The 26,740-nt window shown below is 42.3% G+C and overlaps 1 protein-coding gene across 16 annotated transcripts in view; it reads right to left on the minus strand.

Annotated features, from left to right (window-relative positions):
- Nucleotides 1–10,918: 10,918 nt before the first annotated feature.
- Nucleotides 10,919–26,740, minus strand: part of celf4 (CUGBP, Elav-like family member 4) — a gene marked incomplete at both ends in the record, with an annotated part of 133,672 nt that continues 117,850 nt past the window's right edge. For 3 of the 16 annotated variants that reach the window (XM_084061588.1, XM_084061598.1, XM_084061600.1), the window contains 8 exons: nucleotides 10,919–11,046; nucleotides 13,957–14,040; nucleotides 16,277–16,357; nucleotides 16,843–16,905; nucleotides 22,076–22,228; nucleotides 24,119–24,257; nucleotides 25,350–25,493; nucleotides 26,079–26,158. In XM_084061588.1, the coding sequence (XP_083917714.1) occupies nucleotides 10,919–11,046; nucleotides 13,957–14,040; nucleotides 16,277–16,357; nucleotides 16,843–16,905; nucleotides 22,076–22,228; nucleotides 24,119–24,257; nucleotides 25,350–25,493; nucleotides 26,079–26,158 (872 nt within the window). Of the gene's footprint in view, nucleotides 11,047–13,896; nucleotides 14,041–16,276; nucleotides 16,358–16,809; nucleotides 16,906–17,967; nucleotides 18,079–22,075; nucleotides 22,229–24,118; nucleotides 24,260–25,348; nucleotides 25,494–26,078; nucleotides 26,159–26,740 lie in introns of all 16 variants that reach the window. The other 13 variants (XM_084061599.1, XM_084061596.1, XM_084061597.1 and 10 more) reach the window with 7 other exon arrangements.

Genomic DNA, 26,740 nt, shown 5'->3' on the forward strand with positions numbered 1-26,740 from the left:
CTGTGTCTTGTCTTTGAACCGGTGTAACACTGTTACCTCACTTTTTCTCATGTAAACAGTTGCAGCTGAAAGTTGGAACGTGTGACGACGATGATGATGATGATGATGATAATGATGGTATTCAAGTCATCTTCATTCATCTGCTTTCCCTCTCAATTTGAACTCACTGGACAGATTTTTTTTCTCTGAAAGTGCAAAAAAAAATCCCTAGGGTCAATTCTTACACTTTTCAGAGTTCAATAAAAAGCGACCTTTTGTGACAGTAAAATCCGGAGTGTTAACTGAGCTCTAAAAGTGTAAAATGGGATTCCATCTTCCAGAGCTAGTGCGCAGTCAATGCGATTGTTTATTTAGTACTGAGTATAGGACTTGATACAGTTGGATTATACTGTGTAGAGTTGTGTGAGACAGAATTGTGAATTGTGATTTTCTGCTGTCGAACTTGAACCCCTTATTAACTTCAATTCATCAAGTATTCTCCTCGTTATTGGATTCTTAATTCACCGTAAAGGTATGTTAGAAAATGTTTTCATTCTCCACGAATTCAAAGCTTTACGAGGTGAATAACTGAAAAAAAAAAAAAAACTAATTTTGGGGTGTTAAAGTATTCCTTTAACTGTGACAATCAAGAAGGTGCTGTGAGGGCCTCTCTTCAAATTTGCTCATTCAGTCCTCCCTCCGATGGTTGAAGGAGGAGCGAGGGCTGATACGGCAAGACGACTCAGCAGAAATAACACCTCAGCGACTCGCCGGGAAATTGTTTCCGAAACATAAATACTTAATGAGGTTTACATAACACTTCCAATATGACCTGACAAGGGAGGGGTTGCGACAATTTAGGAATCACGGTGGATGCTGGTTTAGCATTTTATGCCATGTTGTGTGAGGTGTCCTGCCCGGGACTGTGCGACGTGACATCTTTTGGCCCGGGGTTGGGACTGGGAGGGTAAATGTTATACGATCCAATCTTCCTGAAAAGGTTACATGCAGACACTGGGGAAACGCTATAACGAGCAGTTCCCAGGAAAACCAGTAACAGCCACCCAACAGGAAGCATTGTCCTTCCACGTCGTCATATAGCCTTATCAATATTCATAGTGCGTGCATGCACCTCCATTCCAATCTGTGTTGAATCCAGGGTCCAATAAAAACAAAGTCTGCTGACCTTTTACAGGTGCACTGTGTGTGTTTGCATGCCGGGTTTTTAGAATGTTAGGCGAAACTGTACTCTTAAGCAATATGACACCAGCCACTATGACATACTGTAGAAGTTAACGACAGCTTTTTCACACTTTCACGCTTCATTTGACAGTTTCGTAATGAATTTTTCTTTAGGCTCGCATCTAAGTCTATGAGTATGTAAGGCAGTATAACATTTTCTTAAAGGATATGCTTCAAGTTAAGTGTCCCAAAACAAACTAAAATGAACTAGCTAGATGAGAAACCTGTCATTAAAAACCTCTTGGCCCGTCGTTTTCATTAAATGGGGAAGCCAGCCTTTTAACTACAACATATTTACAGCAGTACATCCCTTTGATGACCGACCAATGACAGGTGTAATAAGCTGACATTTCCATAGTTCAAGTCAATTACCCTTTCCGGGCCTCTGCTGCTTCTGTTGCAGCGCCGATGAACGTTACCCTAATTTTGACCAAAAACCAATGAAACCTTGTCAGGGCTGTCCTGCACACAGCATTGATAGTCAGTACCCATACAAACAAAGTACCTTAAATGCCCGCTTTGATCTGACTAATCGCCGGAGTCTACATTAGTTGTAAATGCAGTGCTCGGACTGTAATGTTTTTTAAGTTGGACACGTGACGCTCTCTAAATGGTTGATTATGAAATGGATCGGACTGTAGTTTTGACATCATAATAGCGCGTTGGCTGCTCGCATTAGTGTGTGTGTTTTTTTTTTGTATTTGTATTTAAATTTTCTTGAGCACAGTGCTTGATGGCAGATTCTGCAGGTGACAAGGCACACCTTTTGACGTGGTGACCATACGCTACATGCACTTTTACTGAATGCAGGAAAGAGCAAACGGTCGTGAGACTCATTCATTTTGGTTCAAGTTTCAAAGAGAAGTTTGTGTCTGTGTGTGTGTGTGTTCGTGTGCGTGTGCGTGTGCGTGTGATGTGCGTGTACTTGTATTATTATACTTGTGAGGTCAAAAAGTCCCCACAAGTAGAAGTTGAATTTGAGAAATAGACATTGTAGGGACAATTTTCCTGGTCTTCACAAGAGAAAGGGTTGTTTTATAGTATTAAAGATTTGGGGAGTTGGGCATACAATCAGGAAAGCATTCAGATTAGGGTCAGGATTACACATTTGAAGGTTAGTGTAAGGGTTGGGGTTGGAGTTATGCCTGATTTATACTTACAGTAGGTATAAACCAAAAAACACCAAAAAATATTTTTAGCTTTAGGCTTTGGGTTAAATGCCATTGTAAAAATGGCATTCATAAAATTGACGTCCTAGAACATTGATCCTCACAAGTATAGTAATACAAGTGTGTGTGTGTGTGTGTGTGTGTGTGTGTGTGTGTGTGTGTGTGTGTGTGTGTGTGTGTGTGTGTGTGTGTGTGTGTGTGTGTGTGTGTGTGTGTGTGTGTGTTTGTGTATGCGTATGTACCGAGTGCATGTGTATATCATGTATCATGTGTAGATCACGTGTACGTGAAGCTTCGAAAGATATGTTTGGAATAGTCGAAGATAAATTGTCCTTTTCCTCTAAAAATCCGTTGAGCCTGATTTTTCTTAAAGCCTGCTACTAAAGAGAGGTGGCTTTTTGCATGTCTCAAATAGTATTTACACCATATGTGTGTGTATTCACACATACTATATATATATATATTCTTTAGCAATATATCGTGTGTCAGCATATAGTAGTTCATCAGAGAGAGGAATGCCTGCAGTTTTGGGAGCTGCCAGATCGCTGCGATATTCTTCCCAAGCAGAGCAACGTGTCAAACTCCTGCTAAAATCTACAAAAAGTTACAGCTCAACATAGTCAGTAGCCGTTCTATATATACAGACACACATATATAAAATATGTGCATATAAATACATATATTTGTTTGTGATTAATATCTATTTATCCATATATACTGTATATATGAATACATTTTGCTTGAATGCTTGTTATACATTTAATATGTACTGCAAATATAAACAAGTTCATTATATTTCAAACGTTTTTCGGATGTTATTCTAACTATGAGGTTAGGATGTCAAGTTAGAAAAAGGTTAAAGCCTGAGTTATACTTAGTTGCGCGCGGGTGTGTGAGCTTGTACATTTACCTATGGGGGGGGGCAACGACACCCGCACGCAGCTAAGTAAGAATCAGACATAAGGCTGTAATATGGAGCAGCCCCTCCCATGCACTCACGCCATCCCTCCCAAGACAAAATGACAAGAGGAAAAGAAAATTAAAAATAAATAAACACTTTTTTTTTTTCTCTTTTCTTGTCCGAGTAATTGTAAACTAGCGAAGTGAGCGACCCCATTTGGTCATCTGAAATAGTTTTGCCTGTATTCCAAAAAGCATATCAGCAATATATATGTATATATACATATGTTGTATATATATTCGAAATGTACACACATCTTTTTTAAGTTTGCAACTCCTCAGCCAGCGAGCCAACACAACGCTGGCTGAAGGAGCCGCGGTGGTCCAAGTATTTTAGAGCTACAAGTCCTCAGCAGTAAAAACGTTTGGTCGTTTGGTCCCTAAAACAACTAAGGAATGACAGGTAAAGACTCCCTAGAGACCGTTGCTATGGCTCTCCTTGACAACGGTAACCCCTGGAAACGGACAGGCACTCCGAGCTTAAACATGGCCATCCCAAAATCGAAGCCAATTTGTGTCCTGAAAAAAACATCGCATCTCCCACTTTTTTTCCTCCTCTTTTTTTTTCTTTTAAAGTTCTCTCTTCAAAGAATTTGTCCGTTCACTTCTTTTTTCAAAGTCCGGGAAAGAAATTGGTCTTCGGAAGCTAATTGCCCCCATGTTCACTTCACATCGCTTTAATAGAACCATCTCCTATGGCAATCCTCTTTTCACCTTTTGGAAAAGTTTGTTTTTGTTCTTGTTGGAGTTTTTGACATCCATATTTCCTGTAACTGTTCAATGGGGCGGGGATTGGGGGGAGGGGGGGAATTGGTCATTGTGTTTGAATTGGTAACCTTTTTTAACCTTTTATTTTTTTATTCTTATTTTTTATATTTTTTTGAACGTTTTTTTCAGCTAATGTTCTTTGTGGTCCAGAAAAGATAGCTGTCACTCAAGCAGAGATTTGTGGGGAGAGGTGTGTGTGTGTGTGTGTGCGTGCATGTGTGCATGTGTGCGTGTGTGTGTGTGTGCGGTCGGTGTGTGTGTGTGCGTGTGTGTGTGTGTGTGTGTGTGTGTGTGTGTGCGCAGGAGAAAAGGTCCTGGTTGCTAACCAGGCTGGTACATATTCCATCGGAGTTCCCAGGGTTCAGTACATCCAACAGACGGGTCCATCATTGCATGGGTCGTCTCTCTCGATCTCTCTCTCTCTCCTGGTTCTGAAGCAGTCTCAGAGGTCCAGTTGTCCAGTTCACTCTCAATGACGGCTAGCAACATGTAATCCAGCTCAGCATAACCTGAGAAGGCACAACAAAAACATTGTTGCTCCATATTCATAACTCTTTGTGTTTTTTCGTAAATTAATGCCATACTATATTAATAAAAACCACAGCACTACGTCGCAACACGACACATTGCGAGCTTGAAGTTCGGCTATTTTCAGCGATGATATTTAATGTAGAGCGAAAATAGAAAAGAGGGACTCCAGTCAACCACGTGTAGGGTTTTAAGTGGTAAAAAAAAAATCGAAGAAAATTATACATTTCTTATTAATAAAATTGGGCCCCAATTAAATGTCTTGTATTCCTCTTATATTTTGATGGAGATAAATCATGGTGCTGCAAGTGGTATATAATGTTTTGTTCAAATAAGTGTTTTGAATAGCTAGTGTTTAGTAACAGGGATCTCCTCCAGCTCTTTAATAAAAAGCAAATATGTTTTCAGGTGGGATGCCAATTTCATCCAATCAGGAGAGAGTACCCCACACAAAGATCTATCAGCTTAAATGTTATAGTGTCCCAGTTCTTCAGTTCAATGTCACTCGTTCATCCTATATCCTGTATGAGTTCTCTCTCTGATTGGATGAAATTGGTATCCTGACCTGAAAATGTATTTTCCGTTTAATAAAGCGCTGGAGAGATGGGGAGACCCAGCTGTGAACAAACACTCTATTAGCAATGATTACTATTGGAATATAGTGCTATTTAACACTTATTTTTTTAAATATCACTTTACTTAACAGCACCTTACACATTCGCAAGCGAGGCACATTCCCGGGGCTCCTCAGTTGGCACAAAGGGCATGCCAGTGCCAGATAGATAGATGATTCACAAAGATCATTTATGGAAAGGCTCCAGTGCGGCACCACACTGAACTCACAATCAGTTCATTTAGCTCTCTGGCAGTGGAGCACTTTTTTCTAATCTGTTTCTATTTGATCAGCCAAAAAGAGTAGAAGCTTTTTAAACCGAATTTACAATGCTTTGCATTTCCATTTCTACCCTGGAGAGGGGACGTTTTAGCTAAAGCGGGCCCTACTAGCACTCCCTTCTCATTAGAAGCAAAGTAGCTCTTGAACTCGCTGCCTACACTCCACAGATTTTGAACTTGATAATGGCCGTTTCATAATCTAACATACCGCGTTGATTTCCATCCAGCAAAAAATGTTATACAAATAAAGTAGCTGTTGTGATTCGATATGCAAACGCAGAGTGTATTGTTGCGTAGGAACACAGTATTATTAGCTGAGCACTTTCAACCTGGCATCCCTATTTTTGCATGTCATTATACTGGAGGTGAAACTTTTCAAACTCTTTTGAAATGAATTCCCAGAAGTGTGTATAGGGCTTAAGTGGGTAATGCAACTACGAAGAGAGTGCAAATGGAACCAGGTTCCATTTGCACTCTCTTCAGATTTAAAGGAACATGAAGGATTTGACAGTGTATGATGCAACAATACAGTACTCTGTGTTTGCTCATCAAATCACACCATCTTTGGTTCCATTATCAACAACACTGGTGATTTTACTGAGTATATTAACCAGTAGACTTATCTGTGTTATCTCCACAAATTAATACATCTATTCAAAACCAAATATTCTATATGAGGATGAACTTGATGTGATGTAGGGCTCGGCAAATTAACTGAAAATAGATCGAAACCAATATTTAAAACCAATGGCTGACTTAATCTCGCTCGTGTGTAGGTTAATCGAGAAGCAGATTTGTTATAATCGACTGAATTGATTATCCTGATTAACCACGTAACCCTGTATTATGGGGTGCTTTGGTGGCGCAGTGCTAAAGTACCTGCCCGCCACCACAGAGTCTAGGGCAGGGGTCTTCAACGTTTTCAGGCCAGGGACCCCCTAGCTGAGAGAGAGATAAAGCAGGGACCCCCTCTATATCTATATATACATTTCTAAACCCAAAACCCCCCAAAAAAAACTGCCACTGTGTGGGACTAAACACAAAAACAACATATCAATGTCACTAACAAGACACGCCACAACGTGCAGAATTACTACGCGCAGTCTGTAGGCCACTTCATACTGCTCAGCACACATCTGCCCCCTCGCAGCATAATTAATTGCGGCCAACACAAACTCACAACATTACAGTCGGCCATGTTGTTCCTTAGCGTCATCGCCGACCACCGCCCAACGAGACCCAAGTGAGGTCAGACAACACACTCCATATTTGGGCATAGCTCCATTGGGAACATCTCCTATTATGGCTTTATATAACCGCCCAACGAGACCCAAGTGAGGTCAGACAACACACTCCATATTTGGGCATAGCTCCATTGGGAACATCTCCTATTATGGCTTTATATATTATAGAGACCAACAAACACAAAGCACCGCGCAGCGGCTAGGGGGGAGGGGCGCGCAGCGCCCCGACCCTCTAGTTGTATACAATTGTGTTTCAGATGTGTCTGCTCTTTTTTCCCCTCTACACCTAGCCTCTTTGCCAAAAATAGCAGCTCTACAAGCTCTCAACGCCTCGCAGAGCGAGGCGTTGAGAGCTTGTAGATCTGCTATTTTCGGCTAATGTTCCCCTCAGAAAAGGAATTCTAGGGTTCAAGTGGTTAATGTAAAAAAACTAAATCCTATCACACAAAGATATGGCGGACCCCCTATAGTAGCTCTGAGGACCCCCTAGGGGTCCCGGACCCCCTGTTGAAGACCCCTGGTCTAGGGAGTTCGAATCCCTACGCGGTGCATCCGGTTTTGTCGAGCGTCTATACGAACACAATTGGCCCGTGTTCGGTGGAGGGAAGCCGGGCATATTTGTTACTGCACGTACTCCGGGCGGGAGGAGTAGGACGGAGGCGCTGCATCCTCCCGGTGGGGGCTCCTCGCTGGCAGGTGAGCCAGTAGGATAGAACAGCAGCAACAACTATACGAATATATATATTTTAAAGTGAACATTTCTACAATATTTTGTTCCAGGGACCCCCCCCAGAAGCAAAGATTTACATTACAAATGTTCGCTTTAAAAAAATATACATTTAAAGATTTGCACGAATTTTCACGATTTTGCGAAAATAGCAGATCTACAAGCTCATAGCGTGATAGCTTGTAGAGCTGCTATTTTTTAATAGCCAAATAAATCTAAAATGACACAGATGCGTTCCCGGATTGAATGGGTTAAAATAATAATAATCGTTCATTAATCATAATCGAGGCAAAAGTTTGTAATAAGCGTGATGTTGAGTCATGTCGCCCAGCCCTGACGTGATGTATCAACAGCGTGTAGTGAGTGCAGCGGGTGTGATGTGGCCCGCAGGATGCTCAGGTATGCTTGGGTTATTTAGTGAGCGGATGATGAGTTGTCCTTGAATGAAGTCATCAGCGGTGAATGAGCGACCGGCTCCAAACTCTCCATCATGCGGATGAAGACAGGAGACAAAGAGGAACGGCACAATTACCCGCCTGAGGGGGAATAAATGTCCCCTGCACACCGCAAAGCCCTGAGTCTTCATTTCACTCGCAGAGTGCCACAATGGGACGCTCGCGTGTACCGTTTCTTTTTTTTTCTCCGATGGAAGCCAGCGACATGAAGATACAAAGCGATGCCCGCCGCTTGTAGCTGTTACAAAATCTACAAAGCTACACTCCAAGTTGAGCTTGGCTTCAACTGCCGGCTACAAAGCAAAACGACAAGAGCTATGCAAAAGTGTTGCTGAACCGTTTTCCGCTCACCTTCGCTCTCTCCACACAATTCCTGCTTGTAACGGAGGGGAAACTAATTATTTCCATACCCCAGGCTCGGGTGGAAAGAAACCTCATATCTCCAAAACTGTTACTTTTCAGAATTCAAATAAAAAAAAATTGAACAGTTTTGGAGATATGAGGTTTCTACCCAACAGAGACGATACATCCCCTACTGTAAGCGCGTTTTGAACAAAATGATGGCACAAAATCTTTTTAAAAAGGGGTCCGCGGCCAAATACATATTAATTTGGGGATCCTTCACATGAAAACATTTTTGAATCACAGATACAGTCAACGTATTTCTTGCAGTGTACCGTGATGTGAATGCAGTTCCCTTCCCAGTGCAACACAGCGAACCGTTTGCCAATTATCTTTTTTCTACATGGTAATATATCGTCTCTGTCGGGTGGAAACCTCATATGTCCAAAACTGTTACTTTCTTAGGATTCAAATTCAAAAGTAGCAAAGTTAGCAGATCTGAAAGCTTGAAACGTGCGAATCTGCCACTTTTGATGTGTTTGTGTGACGCTGTAGTGTGAAGTACTGCATTGATTTATATTAAAAAAAACACCACGTTAACTGGTTAAAATATGGAGATAAGACAGCAACGACATGAGGTCACCTACTGTAACCGCGTTCTACAAAAATGCAAATAAATGCAGAGAGTCTCATTGGTCCAGAGCCTGCGTCATGCCAGCTGACTGCTCCTCTGAGTAATTATAATGAACACCACCATCCAGCAATGCCAAAGTAAAATCTATTAACTGTCTGCGCTCATTTGACTTTCATTGTGGAGGGATGCAATTAAAAACACTTCACAACCCGCCAAGCGGACAATACAGGACCATGTTATGTAGGGGGCTGCTGCAACTATCGATTATCTTATTAGCGATTGTTCTATCGATTAGTTGAATAATCGAGAACCAGCTTTTGTTTCAATGAATCAACGTGAACATTTATTTATTAATTGACAAAATCGATTAGTCTGATCAATCACTTAATCCCCATTTATACTTACAAAAATAGCAAAAATACACTGTGAAAAATGCTCACAACACTCTACGTGGTGAGCATGTAGATCTGCTATTTTCTACAGAATTAATATTCATGAATACGAAACTGAACTGGGTAATGCTTAATGACTGCTCTTTAAGAGAGCCAGTTTTTAAGCATAGATCTGTTTTTGCCATGTTTTATGGCATTTATAAAAGTTTCAATAAACGTCCCTGCCATTGCCGCTTTCATCATGATTAGTAGACCTATGTGACAAATGAAATTCAAGTTTCAGCTTCACCCGCTGATGGCTGCTCAGATGGTCACCTGGTGGGGATCAGTTAGGGTTGAGTGTCTTACTCAGGGACACTTCGACACATAGACCGGGGTCGACTCGGGAGGAGATTCGGTGACCTTCTGCTTACCAGACAGCCTTTCTAACCAGCGGTTATCAAACATTTCCATGTGAAGTAACCCCAACCCCCAAATTGATATGTATTTGGCTGCAGACCCCATCTGAAAAGATTTTTTTCAAGGAGACCCCAAGAACTGAAGATTTATGTTTAAAAAAAAATGTCTAGCAGAATAACAGATCTACAAGCCCACAACACAATGTGCCTCCACAACGCAACGTGACACATTTTTGAATAGCTTAAGTAAAAAAACGGGGTTAAAGGGTTAAAGCTGTGAATTGGTGATGCTATATTAAGGAGTAGTTCACCCAAAAGATGACTTATTTTCTATCTATTACACACCCCATGAAGCCTTGAATTCATGGAGATTTTATTGTTTTTGTCGCATTCCTAAGCCAATCATTTCTCCTACTGGAGACTCCGCCGGTCATCAAATGATTGGCTTAGGAATGTGACAAAAACAAAAGAATCTCCATGAATATGTATTGTGTTTTATATTCTGTGATCAGGGCGTCCTTGAAAAAGAGAGCTTGCATGCTCTCAATGGGCTTCCCTGAATAAATAAAGGGGGAAAAAAGAAAGAAACTGGGAAAGTAACCGAAAATATATCTAAACTGACATTTAGAACCAATAACCAACTTAACCACTTAAACCCCATATGGTTGAGCGGAGACCCTCAGGGCTCTATAGTGTCTTTTCTGTTTTTCTGCCGACAAGCTCACTCGGCTATTTTCAGCGAAAGCTTTCCCCACAATACGGATGCAGAGGCGGTCAACCTCGCTCATGTAGCTTAATCGCATAATCAAGAACCAGTTTTTTAAATACCTTTTTTTCTTCCCTATCAACAAATCAATTGTTTTCAGATTAACCAATTAACCTTGTGTTAAACTTGGCATCACAGCTCACTGTGACCTTGTAGATTGTCTATTTTCACACCGCACTATTCACTATTAAAACAAAATATATATGGTTCATTAATCGATGGTGATATTGATTTTGAAGCCCTAATCAACAGAGTTTGCAGGTATAGCCTGAAAGTGTGTAGGAGTCAAAAAGGCACTGCGGTTCTGACCTGTATTTCCCTGTGTGCAGCGGCTGCCCCTGCCCCCCGGGGTTTTTCGGGCAAGGCTGGGTGGGTCGGGGTGGGGCGGAGGGGCGGGGCGGGGGGGATGGGGGGGCGGGGCTAGTAGGGGCGGTTGGCGTCCTTCGGCCTCTTGAGCTGCACCTTGAGTCTCTTCATGCCGATCTGGAAGCCGTTCATTGACTGGATGGCAGCCTGCGCACTGCCGGGGTTGTCGAAGCTTACAAACCCTGGTGGAGGAATGCACAACACACAACCATATGGTTAGCTAAAAGAGAGAGAGAGAGAGGGGAGGAGAGAGGACAGTAGAGCGGCGGCTCCCAAACGTTTCTGGATCAGGGCCCGCTTTGAAAAATCTTGAAGGCGTTCGTGTATTTGAATGATCAATCATTGGAACGAACATTAAGTTCCTATTTGTTTATCTTTATCATCACAATGAAAACTCATATTTCAAGGTTTTTAAGAAAACAAAAATACCATGACTTCGTTTTTTTCTTCCATTCATTGTTTAATATTAATGTTATATTATCATTCAAATCTTAGTGTTTTGGCAATTATTTGGGGGGCCCACTTGCTATATCCTCACGGCCTAAAGATATAGGTACAGTTATATATGAAAGATGCAACTTTACAATTAGAATGCAGTTGTTTCATATAGGTTATAAACAAAATATTCCCTGCAACACAAAACATTGAGTTTCAATTAAACAAATCATACGACCTGTCGTAAGCATCGACTACAACTCAATTCAGTCATAACTCAAAGTGTTGTATTATGATGAATCCAGTCACTAGCAATCTATTATAGTAGACAGTACTACTTTACAGATTGTCGCTGTCTGGCAGAAACCTTGTATCTCCGTTTTTTGACTTTTTATGTTTTTTTGTAAATGATTGCCCTACTTCTCCGTACGATTGTGCCGCACAAAAGTAGCAAAATAGTAGATCTACAAGCTCACAACGTGTTGCATTGTGAGCTTGTAGATCTGCTATTTTGGCTATTTTTGGAAAATGTTGAAAGTCCTAATGAAAGTGTGTCTGTGGGTTTTATAAATATTGATCCAATGAAAAATATTAACAAGAGCTTGTGACTAAATAGTAACTACATTGGATCCATAGGAACACAGGTTATTTATTTTTTTCATTTCCTGAAAAGTAACCGTTTTGGACACAATATAGGTTTCCACGCGACAGCTACGATATCATCATTGAATGTATCCACGATGCTTACGAGAGGTGCAAGAAATATGTCATGGAATCCATGCAGTCATTTTACATCAGACATACATTATACCACAGGATCACAAGATTGACAGCACTAACATGCAACCAAAATCATCCCCAAACATCCGCTGGGTTGAGCCAGGCAGTATTGTGTATTTGTCTTTGTTTAAATTCTGTTAAAAACCAGCTCAGTGGCCATGCGGTTAGAGACCGGGTCATACCAAAGACTATAAAAATGGGACCCAATGCCCCAGCATCAAGGGTTGGATTGGGCCGCTGCGGCGCGTTTTGAACTTGCCATTCGGCTATTTTCAGCGAAAGCTTTCCCCACGATATGGATGCTAGGGTTTACACCGGCTTCGAATGCTATCAATGCATTGAATGGGAGATTATCACGTTTTATCAGACCATTGAATGGGCGAAGTAGGCGAGCTACCGTCTACCCCGCGATTTGTCAGACCATTCATTGGGCGTAATCAGGAGCTACTGACCTACCGACGGAGGCGGAGCAGTCCCCACAACAATATTTACGATTCTGTCCATATCGGTACATAACTCGAACGGCGCTGAGTAGGCACAGGCGAGGGTCGCACCGCTCCGGACGGCAACTCAGTCGCCTTAGCTCCTTCGGTGGCCCGTCGCGGGGCTCCACCTCGCCTGAGACTGCGCGCCTCCGTCATGGTCCGAAACCGAAACAACCAAAACCAAAACCGAAACTAAAGTATTTAAGTCATCTCCGTCGGTAGGTCAGTAGCTCCTGATTACGCCCACTGAATGGTCTGATAAATCGCGGGGTAGACGGTAGGTCGCCTACTTCGCCCATTCAATGGTCTGATAGAACGTGATAATCTCCCATTCTATGCATTGATAGCATCCGAATCAGGTGGGGTTTAAGTGGTTATACCAAAAGAGTAAAGTTCATAAATTTGACAAACGTGATGTATATTGACCACATGAACCCCAGCATCCCTATTCTGAGGGGAACGTTCGGCAAAAAATGCCGGTCTACAAGCAGGTCAGCTGTTTTTTGGCAAAGAGATTTGGTGTAGAGGGAAAAAGAGCGCACAAATTATAGAGCCAACTCATATCCAGTTTATTAAGTATAGAGGGTTTTTAAGTGGTTAAACCCAAGTCTGAAGTTGTTCAGAATTGACCTCAGGGACTCTTAGTAAAGTGAAGTCACCTGAGGGACTCGTCGTACAATTAGCAAATCTTGTTGTTACGACTATAGCATAGTCGTAAAGTCAATGATTAGAATCTGTCAGAAACTCTATGAGCCATTCTCTGTGCGTATGCACTGCACAACGCTGAGACTGGGTGCCGCCCACTCAAACACGACTGCCTCATGTATACTTAGCTGCGTGTGGGTGTCACACACACCGAAGATAGCAGATCTACAAGCTCACAGCCCTGACACGTCGCCATCGTGTGCTTGTAAATCGGCAATGTTTGGTGCATGAAGGAGGAAAAAAAAAAGTGACATTAAAAACGAGCTCCTTTCCCACACGTTTGGCGTTCATCGTGATCAACATGACTTGTGAGTTACAGCGGTTACAATTAACGGCGAGTTGTTTAACAAAGCAAGAAATTAATGATAAGGGATTAAAACGGAGCAGTTGTTGAATAATTAAAACTTCCAAGACACAGTGATTTTTCATGCCTGCTTTCTCGGGGCAATCAGGGTTTTCAGTACAGGGATAAACTCTTTGGTTTCTCAGTGAAAAAAACAAAAGAAACATGAAATCGTAAAGAAGGGGTTGGGGTTGGTTGTTGGCTGCAGTAAAGAAGTGTGATTAGTAAAAAATAGAAGAAGGAATAATAATAAGAATCTCTTGGTTTTATTCGTTTTTACCCACCAAAGCATTTACTTTGGTTTGTCGCTCGATCCACAAACACTTTGGAGGAGATGACATTACCGAAAGGCAGGAACATCTGCATCAGCTCTCCATCCCCAAACTCCTGAGGGAGATGATAGATGAACAGGTTACAACCCTCTGGTCCTGCAGACAAGACAGAGAGACAGAGGGAGGGGGGGACAGGGGGGACGGGGGAGACAGAGAGGGAGGGAGGGACAGAGAGAGAGAAGGAAGGGTGGGGGGAGAGGGGAAGGGTCAAAGTGAGAGAAAGAAGTGAGGACGGGGGGATAAGAAAATGAAAAATAATGGAGAAGAAGTAATGAAACCGTGCGGTGCTGTGAAGCTTATTTCACAGGTTCTGGATTTGTTTCCACATGTTATGGCTCTGTTTCAGATAAGAGAACCCCTGCTAACTCAGAACTTGGTTCTTAGTGGAAACATAAAGAAACAAACAAACCAGCACAGAGCTTCATGGGTTCAGTAAAGTTTCAGGTTTTGGAAGGTGCTGGGTTACCCTTCGTAGTATAACAGAGACATTAAGCTTTTACATGATGTATTATGGGCTTGTTCTGAACTCACAGCTATCTAGCTAACACTAAACTGTATGGAATATCCAACTCAAACAACATCTTCCTCAGCGGCTGCGTCACGCCGGGTGAAATCAAGTTAATCCTCAAAGAACTGCGAGAAGATTAAAACAAACAAATACAAAAAAACAACAAATGAGTGTTTCATCTGAGCAAACAGCTATCAGCTGTCAGTAATTTTGGATGATCAAAGACCGCTGGGATCTTGAAATTATCCTTTTTTTATTTTATGTTTTTAAACATTTTGTTCACTCCCACAAGGGGGCAGTAACGTCCCAAGCAGGAGTGGCTCAGGGGTCATTGAGTTCTTCAGTGTGACTGGAGTTGGTCCATAGCAGCTCTCTGTTCCAAACATTCAGGAGACGTCTATACAAAGAATTGTTACTAATACTAATTATTATACATTCTCCACTGAAAATAGCCAACCTTTTTTTTAAATATATAATGTGGCATCCTTGCAGACATTCCTTTTTCTTTGCTTTTATTAGCTTTTATTTAGTGTCGAGTCATTAACAGTCCTCCTGGGGACACTTTTTCAAAACGGCCAGACTAAAGGGATCAGATTGACTTTGTCAACATTGTGGATTCAAATTGGGCTCAAGACCTTAGTTGAATGTCACCACCTCTCCCTGGACATTCATTCTAAATCTAAATCAAGCAGAGGATATCATCTAATGATCAAATTGGACACCTGCTGGTTTTTGTCTCCGTTTGTTAGTTGCTTCTATGTGTGACACTAGATGTGAAAAAGAGATACCAGTGTGATTTACTCTGGTTAAATAAAGAATAAATAAGAAAAACATTTTTTTGACATCATAGCAAAAACTAGGATTGAGATGTCCCTATGGAATAAAGAATTAATTGAAGCCATCATGGACCAATTAGAAGACCTACTTTATCCATGAAAGTATCACCGACTGTGTGTTTATTATGGAACTATAAGCTGATGCAACATGACAGCAAAACAAACACACATAAACTCAATATTAACCACACAGTAGGGCTGCACCATTTTAACTAAAGTGATCATCCTGATTGTTGTATTTAATATCGTAATCACGATTACAATCGCGATTACAATATCACAGTAAAAATGTTCCTTTCTTGTCTGTGTTGCTCATTGTTCTTACGGACAATGAGACTAGGTGGGCTGTTGTACAATGTTCTAGTCATTAACCCCTTGTGTGAGCGTGAGGAGACGAAGGCAAGGTTTAACAGCTGATCAAATAATGTTTGAATTAATCCATTAAGTTTCACTAACAAAATATTGTCCTTTATGTTTACTCAGGGAAAGTTTCTGAGCACAGACGCTCAATTTCAGCAACGCCCTGCACACACACAGACACATTAAAACCTGGGAGCTGACCACAGCCTTATCGTCTCTGTCGGGTGGAAACCTCATATGTCCAAAACTGTTACTTTTCAGGATTCAAATTCAAAAACAGCAAAAGTAGCAGATCTACAGTTGCGGATCTGCTACTTTTGATGCTTTTGTGTGACACTGTATGATCAAGTAGGGCGTTAATTTACGGGAATAAAACACCAAAAGTTAGAATATGGAGAGTCAGGGGTTCAGTGCCATGCTCAAGGGCACTTCAGCTGTGTTGTACATAATTGTTGTAATGCCTGCATAAAATCACAATATTTGATTATGCCTCATTTATTGTACAGCCCTACCACATACTGAAATACACGGAAAACACTGTGTGTGTGTGTGTGTGTGTGTGTGTGTGTGTGTGTGTGTGTGTGTGTGTGTGCGTGCGTGCGTGTGTGCGCGTGTGCGTGTGTGGTACCTTCTCTCTGCTGCTGTGGGATGATGGGAGGAGGTTGGGGGAAAGCTTGGCTGATCTGGCCGTATGCGGCTGGGTAGGCTGCTGAGACACACACACGCACACACACACACACACACACACATGCACATACACACGCGCACGCATACACACGCACACACACACACATACAGTACACACGCACACACAAACACACCAGAATACACTGTGATATAGTATATGCAAAGACACACTAGGCAATCGATCAGATTGACAAAGACAATAGAGTCTACATGTCTCACACACACACACACACACACACACGCACACGCACACGCACACACCCAGTCTGTTTCTCTCTCTCTCTCTCCCTCACACACAGAATAAATTGCTGCCGCTCACCTTACACACTTCATGTTACATGAAGAAAATTGTAATTCAGACACAGATGAATCATTCTCTCTCTGTCGCTCTCACTCACCCATTGAGGGAGACGCACACACACACGCACCCACACACACACACACACACACCCACACACACACGCACGCCCATACACAGCAGTGATCCAGTGAGAGTGACAGACAGACCTGCGTACTGCTGGACTCCTGTGTAAGCCTGCTGGAGGGGATCAGCTGCCGTGGGACTCTGAGCTGTGACACACACACACACACACACACACACACACACACACACACACACACACACACACACACACACACACACACACACACACACACACACACACACACACACACACACACACACACACACACACACACACACACAAGGGGGGATTTAGAGAGAATGGAGGGAGGGAGAGAAAAGGAGGGAGGAGGGGAGAAAGAGAGGAGGGAGGGACGGAAGGAGGGAGGGAGGAGAGAGGGAGGGAGCAAGGGAAGCAGAGCCAGCGAGGTGAACGAGTGCATGAGATGGAGAGAGAGAGGCAGGAGGAATAGATGGACAGAGAGAGAGAGAGAGAGAGAGAGAGAGAGAGAGAGAGAGAGAGGGAGAGGGAGAGGTATGGACAGAGATGGGAAGAGAGAGAGAGAGAGGGAGAGAGGGGGGGGGGGGTATGGACAGAGAGAGAGAGAGAGAGAGAGAGAGAGAGAGAGAGGGAGAGGGAGGTATGGACAGAGGGGGGAGAGCAGAGGAGAAGAGGAGATGGAGAGAGAAACAGACAGGAGGGGAGAGGGAAAGGTTAGCCAGCCTGAACAGCACCACATCAACCCACACTTCCATGTCATCACGTCTCTCTGTTTTACCCAGCCGTTTGTGGGAACACTAGCTTAGGAAAAAACATAATAACCGACACGGACCAACGCGAGCACCACACTTAAACATTAACTATACGCCACAGACACACCTGTCGACCGGCACCGACATTATTATGAAAGAAAAAGAAAAACTATAGAATTAGCTTAAAAAAACAAAGGCAAATGAACCTACAATGTATAACTTCATACCCAATTCTATACATTGTTATGCACATTGACCAAGCCATAGACTACACACACACGCACACGAATACGACGTCACCAGGCGGTGACGTCGTATTCATGATGGTTGTGTGTGTGTGTGTGTGTGTGTGTGTGTGTGTGTGTGTGTGTGCGTGTGCATGTGCGTGTGTGTGTATGGCGTGCACTGACTTGGACATTTAAAGAACAGTTCTGAAGAGGGGAAGGATAGAAGGTGGGGGGCGGGGGGGGGTCTACCTTCAGAGAGAGAAGAGAGGAAGCAGCCTCCCTGAACCCCGAAACAGCTCCGCGGGGCCACGCCCAGGCCGTTCTTCTCCGACTCCTCCCTAAACACCACCTCCTGCAACACTGAGGAGAACAACACAACCACAACAACACATTGTTTTTACACTTTCTCCCAGGGTTATCTATTATGGTTAACACACTAATGACATAACAAAAACTAGACTTGAAAACAACACTATAGATTAAATAAAAATCACACCTGTGTGAAGGTAGCGGCGCCTGTGATACATTTTGTCATCAATATGTGTTTATAATGTGTTTATAGCCATGTTCTGACCAATCAGAACGTTGACAGACCTGACCAATCAGAACGTTGATGGAAAAGCGAGGTATAGAGCAGGACTATCGCCGTTAAAAATACACAAAAAGAAGGGGGATATATGTAAATATAATATCCTAGATATTATATTTACATATATCGAAGATAGGTCTGTCTCTTTCAATTCTGCCACATACTTCGCGTTGTAGCCCAAAAGGAATTCAGCTGTGTAGTCAAAAAGAGTTCAAGAGAATGAACAGTATAACTGTTCATTCATTTCAATGACCTTCGTGTTACAATTCTGACACGATTTATAATAATTCATTTGAATGTCGCAAATTTCACCCATAATAACTTTATAAGTGATGGGTAACGCTTCTTGTGGCATTTTCAGTTCCTTTAGATTTCTCCAGGTGTACATCATCATGGGTATGAATTCAAAATCAATATTAGGATTAATCACGATTCCTTCAGATGGTACTACCTTACTATTCCTTTGTAAGATAATTTCATAATCCCTGTTTACCGTGAGATACTTATGGTTAGCTACTTGTAGTCTTGCATTCGAAATACAATAAGAATTGTTTTTCTTCACTTTTAAAAAGAACCTCTCTGCGTCTTCTCCAAATGCAATGATTTTAATTGCTCCACTTTGATCGCTCACAGTAAAATGAGATATCTTGCCCGTTCCCGAGAAATTTACATATTTCCTGACATCTGAGCTTTCTGCGACGACTCCTTGAATTTTCCAGGTCATAGAGACTCTAAGTTCGGCAATAGGGGTTATTGAAACATTGGCTGCTACTTCAGTATTTGTGGTTCCATATACTTTGGTCTCGGTAATTCGTAACAGAGTATCTGCACTTGCACTGTTACAGATCGAAGGTCTCTCTAGCTGTTTTAACATCGGGTTCTGTGACATGGCTGCGTTTCTACCTCTAAAGGTGTCGAGTTCCTTGGTGAGCAACTGTATTTGAACATCACGTTCATTCAATTCGAACTTATAGGACATCATTATTTCTGTGATATCCTTTGAAATTATAGGGTCAATGACTTCGCTTGTTTCCTCTGGGATCCTAATTTTTGGTTCGATGACTGCGTTTTTCGGCTCCTGAAAGAAAGGACTCTTGGATTCTTGATCGTCTTTATCAAACCATTCTCTCATAACGGACGACGGGATCCCCGAGCTCAAACTTTCTACTACAAGCGAGGTCATAGGGTCAATAACATTGTTTGTGTCCCTACCTCCTCTTGTGTCCCCCGGGATAACATCACTCTTTGAGCTAATTTTTGGGTCAATGACTGCGTTTTTCGGCTGCCGAATGAAAGGACTCTTGGACACTAGATCTCCTTCGTCAAACCATTCTCGCATAACGGATGACTGGATTTCCTCATGAACATGACGTTCTTGTATCTTTCTCTTTCTATTGGTCATATTGTGAGGAATCTTGGACAGATCCCAAGATTCCCAAGATAAGGTTAAATTGAGGATCTAACTTTAAATAACTTACCTAGAAGGAGGCTTTAGCCAAATGAATAATAAAATGAAATTAATAAATATTTCTGTTTATATAGAGATCTAATTCTATATTCATGACATCATAGTGATGTCATGAATAGTAACATAGTGATGTCATGAATAGTGACCAATCCCAACGTTGATGGACCTGACCAATCAGAACGTTGGCGAGCCTGACCAATCAGAACGTTGACGGACCTGACCAATCAGAACGTTGGCGAGCCTGACCAATCAGAACGTTGACGGACCTGACCAATCAGAACGTTGGCGAGCCTGACCAATCAGAACGTTGACGGACCTGACCAATCAGAACGTTGGCGAGCCTGACCAATCAGAACGTTGACGGACCTGACCAATCAGAACATTGGCGAGCCTGACCAATCAGAACGTTGGCGAGCCTGACCAATCAGAACGTTGACGCAAAAGCCAGGTATAGAGGGCTACTATCCGCTCTATACCTAAAGGTATAGAGCGGCTAGCGCCGCTAAAAATAAAACATTAGGCTTTACAAATAAACTATATCTAACTGAAATGATATTGTGCGTTTACAATACTGTCTAAAACTAACTAAAATAATCTGAGAAAATGTCCTTAGTTTCATTGTTTTGTCCATATCCAATATTTTTCTTCAAAAACAGGGAAAATAGCTATAATAATCTATAAGCTCACAATGAGTCGCATCTTGAAGTGTTGTGAGCTTGTAGATTGGCTATTTTCTCAGTTTTTCAGAGTTTTTTGAATCTCGGCCCATACTACACTGTATCACAATATTTTTTTTTTACATACATTAAAACACTAAAAGTAATAAAAACTAAACTAAAAGTAATATAAACTAAACTAAAACTAAGCCTTTAATAATAATAATAATAAAATAAACTAGCAAACCCGCTTTAAAAACTGAAATTGAAAACAAAAAGTCAAGATATTCTTTTTTTTTAATGAAAAATGCTAAACCGTAATAACCTTCCTTCCCCCCTCACGGACGACCCCCATCGGGTGCTACTGTAGCACTGAGATCATGGCACAAGCGCATACTCTACTACTGGGCCCTCGGCGGGCCTGCGGGCGACTTTGCCAAGCGCTTTACAATTTCACAATTTACAATGGCTGGCTCTGCTTTGTCCCCTCGGCAAACTGGCTGTCCTTGGGCTATAGATTGTACTCCCACACAGCCCCCTGCCCTCTGCAGCATGCTTCAAGGTCATCCCATACTGTACCCGCTTCCACTGTGCTCTTATGTAACTCTGAGCATGTCTTAAAGACAGGTAGCTTTGTGTAAGAGGGAGCCATCTGGGCTGCAAGCTCGAGCTCTTCTCATGCCATCTCCATCAAGTGTTCTTTTATATCGTTGCTGTCAGGCAGAAACCTCTTATCTCTGTGTTTTACCTTTTTGTGTTTTTTTCATAAATGAATGTCCTACGTGATCATACTACAGTGTCACACAACAGCAGCAAAAGTAGCAGATCATCATCATCGTATGATAGTGTCACGCAAAAGTAGTGAAACTAGCAGATCTACAAGCTCAAAATGTGTCGTGAACTGCTGAACAATGCAGAAGATTCTTGAAAGACTTCGCCTGCAATTAAATGCCCAAAACGGGGACGCCAGGTTGAATGTGGTTGCGTCTGTCTGTGGGTTTTATAAATATTTAATCAACTAGATATTCAGGCCTTCACATCTAGACTTTCAGGCCGCTTCGTGGCCTGAAAACCTAGTAGCGCTGATCAGAGCCCCGCCTACGTGAAGCTTGGCCAATCAAATCCAGATGTTATGTTTGTGACGCCAACCATCCACCCACAAGGGATTTTCTTTTATATAAAATGAAAAGTATTAACAAGAGCTTGTGACTAAATAATAACTACATAGGATCCATTGGAACACAGTAACACATTTCTTCCATTTCCTGAAAACAAACCGTTCTGGACAAACAAACAGGTTTCTGCCTGACAGCGATGAGATATTGCTCAGTTTATTACATTGAGTTATTTTTTCGTATATCGTCGCTGTTGGGCAGAAACCTCTTATCTCCATAGTTTTAAACTTAAATATTATTGTATGTAAGTATTTTTGCGCGTTGCGAGCTTGTAGATCGGCTATTTTTGGCAAAGAGGTATAGGTGTAGAGGGAAAAAAGAGCAGACCAAGTAAAAAAAAAAAGATTTTATACAATATAGAGGGGGTCCCTGCTTCATATTTCTCTCAGGTCCTTGGCCTGAAAAACGTTGAAGACCCCTGCTGTACAGTATATGCCAACTCCTGCAGGCAGACGCTAGTCAGACTCACTAGGGTACGGGTGTATCCCGTTGGTAAAGCAGGCCTCTGCGGGGGGCTGTCCGTTGGCCTGGGGGGGCGGCAGACCGGCGAAACCGTTCACACTGATCGGGGAGGAGATGCTGGTCACTGTGGGAGCGCTGATACCTGGAGGGGTGCTGCCTCCTGAAGGCCACGGGACACAAAGACACACACACAAGAGTTGAGCCAGTGGACAGTAATCACTATTGTTGTTGTACTTTTGACTGCACTGCATTTCTAGGAAGGGAAAAAAATACATTATGAAGTAACCACTTAAGCCCTATTTCAAATATAGTGAACATAGCCGATTTACAAGCTCACAATGCGTGGCAATGCGACACGTTGAGAGCTCCTAGATCTGTTATTTTCACTTATTGACATTTGTCGGAAAACTTCTGGGAAATCTTTACATTTTTTGGGACAACTTCTACATTTCAGTACAGCAGTGCATTGATACAGTATGAACAAGTAATTTGTACTTTTTAATACATACATATGTACTTTACTTAAACTCAAGTACAAATTTGACAGAGCAACTTTCACTTGTAGTTGCGTAATACTTGTTCAGGAGTAGCCTAACTAATATGCTGACTCCAGTATGGGGTTGAGTACTTTGTTCACCACTGTGTGGGACACAAAGGAAACGTAAAGAGTGATTATTGCTCCATCACATTATCCTCACAGACACCGACAGTTTAGCTGTCTTTATGGTTGTGCTTGGACGGACCATCTGGCAATTCTGGCCAAATGTCAGAGGGTCCGGCCCAGTAGACACCATAATGTCAGCGACCGTTTCATGTCTCGATCTGGCCCTCACTGTGACACAATAATGCAATAATCGTTAGAATCAAACATGAACGCGATGCGTGCATAAGCTGAGCCTGCGTTTTCAGCACCTTCTGGTGGACATACACCTCATTACAAGAATAGGCTTTATGCACAGCAGCCATTTTGGAGAGAAATTGGGCCTATTCTTACTTCCTTCACAGGTTTTGCCAATGATACTAATGAAGGCTTTGTTCCATTTCATTTTCATGCACAGTGGTTCGCAAACGTTTAATTTCAAGGACCCCCATAACTCTGAGAGTGTACAAATGGAACCAAATTTGGTTCCATTTGTACACTCTCAGAGTTACACACCTTTTAAAATGCACAATATCAACACCCTCTCTCTGTTTGACTCTGTTTGACCAGATTGGAACAGAGCCTTCATTAGCATCATTGGTAACACTTTTTAACGTGTTTCTTTTGCATATTTCTTTATGTAAAGAACATTGAGTTGCCTTGTTTTTGAAGTGTGCTATGCATAAAACCTAGCCTTGCTTCATGCAGCTCAACTCATGACAGTAAATCAAATCAGAGTAAATAGTAGCAGTGATGTCAAGAGGACCCTGATTATGTGGCTGATATTTGCCAGTTACTTTACTTTATTTGTTTATTTAGACGGGACAATGCACATTAATGAACATTCAATACAAGAACGTGAATTCAATCAGCTGAACATGATCTCATGTAACTAAGGCTGTATTTGTCAACTCAAGTTGAACAAACTCTCAACAAGAAGATAAATACGCTATACATGAACGCGCAGCGCAGAATAGACGCTCAGCGCCTCATCACGTAGCTGGTTTTTCCAGCATAGCGTAAATATGCACCGCTCCCATTGAAAACGATTCATAACATACGCTACACTACACAGGGAAAAAAGCTTTGGATGCACTGCCCAAACCAGTGGTTCTCAAACTTTCGTGTCAAGGACCCCCAAAATGTTGTTGGCCGCAGACCCCCATCTGAAAATGTTATGTCTTTTTTCCCCCTTTTTTTAAAAGCAGCTTGTACATCTGCTTTTTTTGAATAGCCAACATATACAGTAAATGGATACAGTGGTTAGAATGATTGTGATGCTATATTAACTACTTTAGCTGGGGACCCCCTGTATCCCCCCCAAAGGACCCCCGGGGGTCCCCGGACCCCACTTTGAGCCACCTTAACCTTTGACCCAATCTCCCCTCCCTCACCACCACCCCAGGTTACCTGACGTGGGTGTCATGGGTGCCCCCGGGATGCCGTTGATGGTGGCCATGTGCTGCATCTGGGCTGCGGCGAAGGCAGCCATGGGACTGAGGTAGCCCTGCTGGCCTACCGACGCCATCAACGCTGCCTGCTGCTGCACCTGTGCAGGGGAGAGGGGTATGGTTGGATTATTATAACTTTTTAAATGTATTTATTTATAGATTTTATACAGTTATGACAACGCACTTTGACACAGCACACACATAATAAACATAACAAACATAATACAAGTTAAAAAAAACAGCGACCACGACAAAAAAAAAGACAAAAAATATCAAAACAAAACAAATGCATATTGGTATAGAGTCTATACCAATGTTGAACCTTTTGTGTAGTTACCCCATGACCGTCTATATAGACAGTCATGGTGTAACTACACAAAAGGTTCAACATTGGTTCCAGACAGTGTTTCAATCATTCATACGCCAGTCAGATGGTTTGTATAAAAATAACAAGCAGAGAAACCATGTACTTTATCCAGAGACTTGATGGATTTTTTTTTACCCAATATTGAGATTCATTTAGGAGAAACCCAAATACCAGGAAATATTAGAACATTCCATTATCAGAGACCCAAATATGTTATGCGGCACAAACAGTACAAACAGCACAAAAACACGATACCATTGTTATACGGCACAAACAGTATAACAACGGGTGAATCACCCTTGCACATGGTTGGATTTATGCGGTGCAAAGGAACATGGTTGCATGGGGTACTGGGCGTGCTGCCTTGTTATATTTTACACTCATGTCATGTGAGTTAGTGGTTCTCTGTGTGATCAGGACTCTGGGCTCCAACCCAGCCTGGATCCTTGACTGAAGATATTCCTACGTGCTTCTGAATAAATAACTGTGGAGGATGGAGGCATTCTGCAGGGGGATGGTAGGTGGCCTGCCGTCTCTGTCGGGGTGGAAACCTCACATGTCCAAAAAACGTTTACTTTTCAGGATTTAAATTCAAAAATATCAAAATATCATACTTTATCTTTTTGTGGGTTTTTTTTTTCTCGCAAAGACGCATCAAAAGTAGCAGATCTGCTTCGTCGCTTCGTGCCGCGTTTCGAGCTTGCAGATCTGCTACTTTTGATGCGTCTTTGCGAGAAAAAAAAAAAACCACAAAAAGATAAAGTATGGAGATAAGAGGTTTCTGCCCGACAACAACGGTATGTCAAGGGGGTGGGGATGTACTTGCCTGGGCGTAGGCTCCGTACGCTCCAAACTGCAGGGCCATGGGGTTGAAGATGCCCATCTGACCAGCCATCTGCTGCATGCGGCGGATGGTCCGTTCCTTGTCTGTGTCGGCGAACTTCACCACCAGACTGGATGAGGCACCCTGCATGCGCACACGCACACACACACATACATACAAACATGCACGCACGCAGGAACGCACACGCACGCACACACACACACACACACACACACGCAACACGAGACAACATTATTGTATAATACAGTGATTCTCAACATGTGGGGCGGGGCCCACTCGTGGGCCCGTGAGGATATCATAACTGGACCCCCCAATAATTGGCAAAACACTAAGATTGTATTGATATCATAACATTCAAAATAATAATGTAAAAAATTATGTCATGGTATGTTTTTCTTTAAAATCTCGAAAAATGCATTCATATTCACAAATTGCATGGTGATAAATACGAACTTAAAGTATACTACGTTAGATCCATTGATTGATTGATTGATCATTAAAATAAACATGCTTTGGGCCCACCCATCTGTCCACTTAACACGGCAGCCGTTACGGCTGCCGTGTTAAGTGGACAAATGGGTGGGCCCTGATCAAGAAAACCTTTTTTTTTTTACAAACTATTGGTAAAAAAGAAATGTACATAATGTTGTGTGCTTGTTGTCAGGATGAAAGTAATGCTGCACATACATGTACGGATGTCACACTCACAGGCATCGTCTGGCTCCCGTGTAGTGCACTGATGGCTGCCTGAGCTTCACCGTGAGAGGAGTACTTTACAAACGCACAGCCTGAGAGAGAGAGAGGGAGAGAGAGAGGGGGGTGGGGGGGTACAGGATAAAAATGCAGGATTTGAAAACAAATATTTCGTCTCTGTCGGGTGGAAACCTCATGTCCAAAAGCGTTACTTTCCAGGATTCAAATTAAAAAACAGCTTAAGTATAGCAAATCTACAAGCTCAAAGTGCGACGCGTTTTGAGCTTGTAGATCTGCTACTTTTGCTGTTTTTGTGTGACACTGTGGTATGATCAAGAAGGGGGTGTTAATTTGAATATGGAGATTAGAGGTTTCTGCCCGACAACAACGATTCCCTCCTCGAGGTCAAGAATTATTGTTCCAACATGCTACTAATGCAATTTTCCACCAATTTTCACTATTTTGATTTTTTTTTTTTTACTTAAGTACAGTACTCAAGTAAATGTACTTAGTTACTGTCCACCACTGTGACGGTCGATAAGGGGGCTAAACACAAACAACACGTTTGGAATCCTCTGACGGGGGGTTGGGGGGCTTAAAATGCCACATGCACCCTGGTGGTGTCGCTTGCTTATTGACGTGGCGGCGCTGATGAATTTGAATGATCAAGTTCCCAG

The sequence above is a fragment of the Gymnoscopelus microlampas genome, assembly GCF_963454915.1.
Source record: "Gymnoscopelus microlampas genome assembly, chromosome: 7".
Classification (NCBI taxonomy): domain Eukaryota; kingdom Metazoa; phylum Chordata; class Actinopteri; order Myctophiformes; family Myctophidae; genus Gymnoscopelus; species Gymnoscopelus microlampas.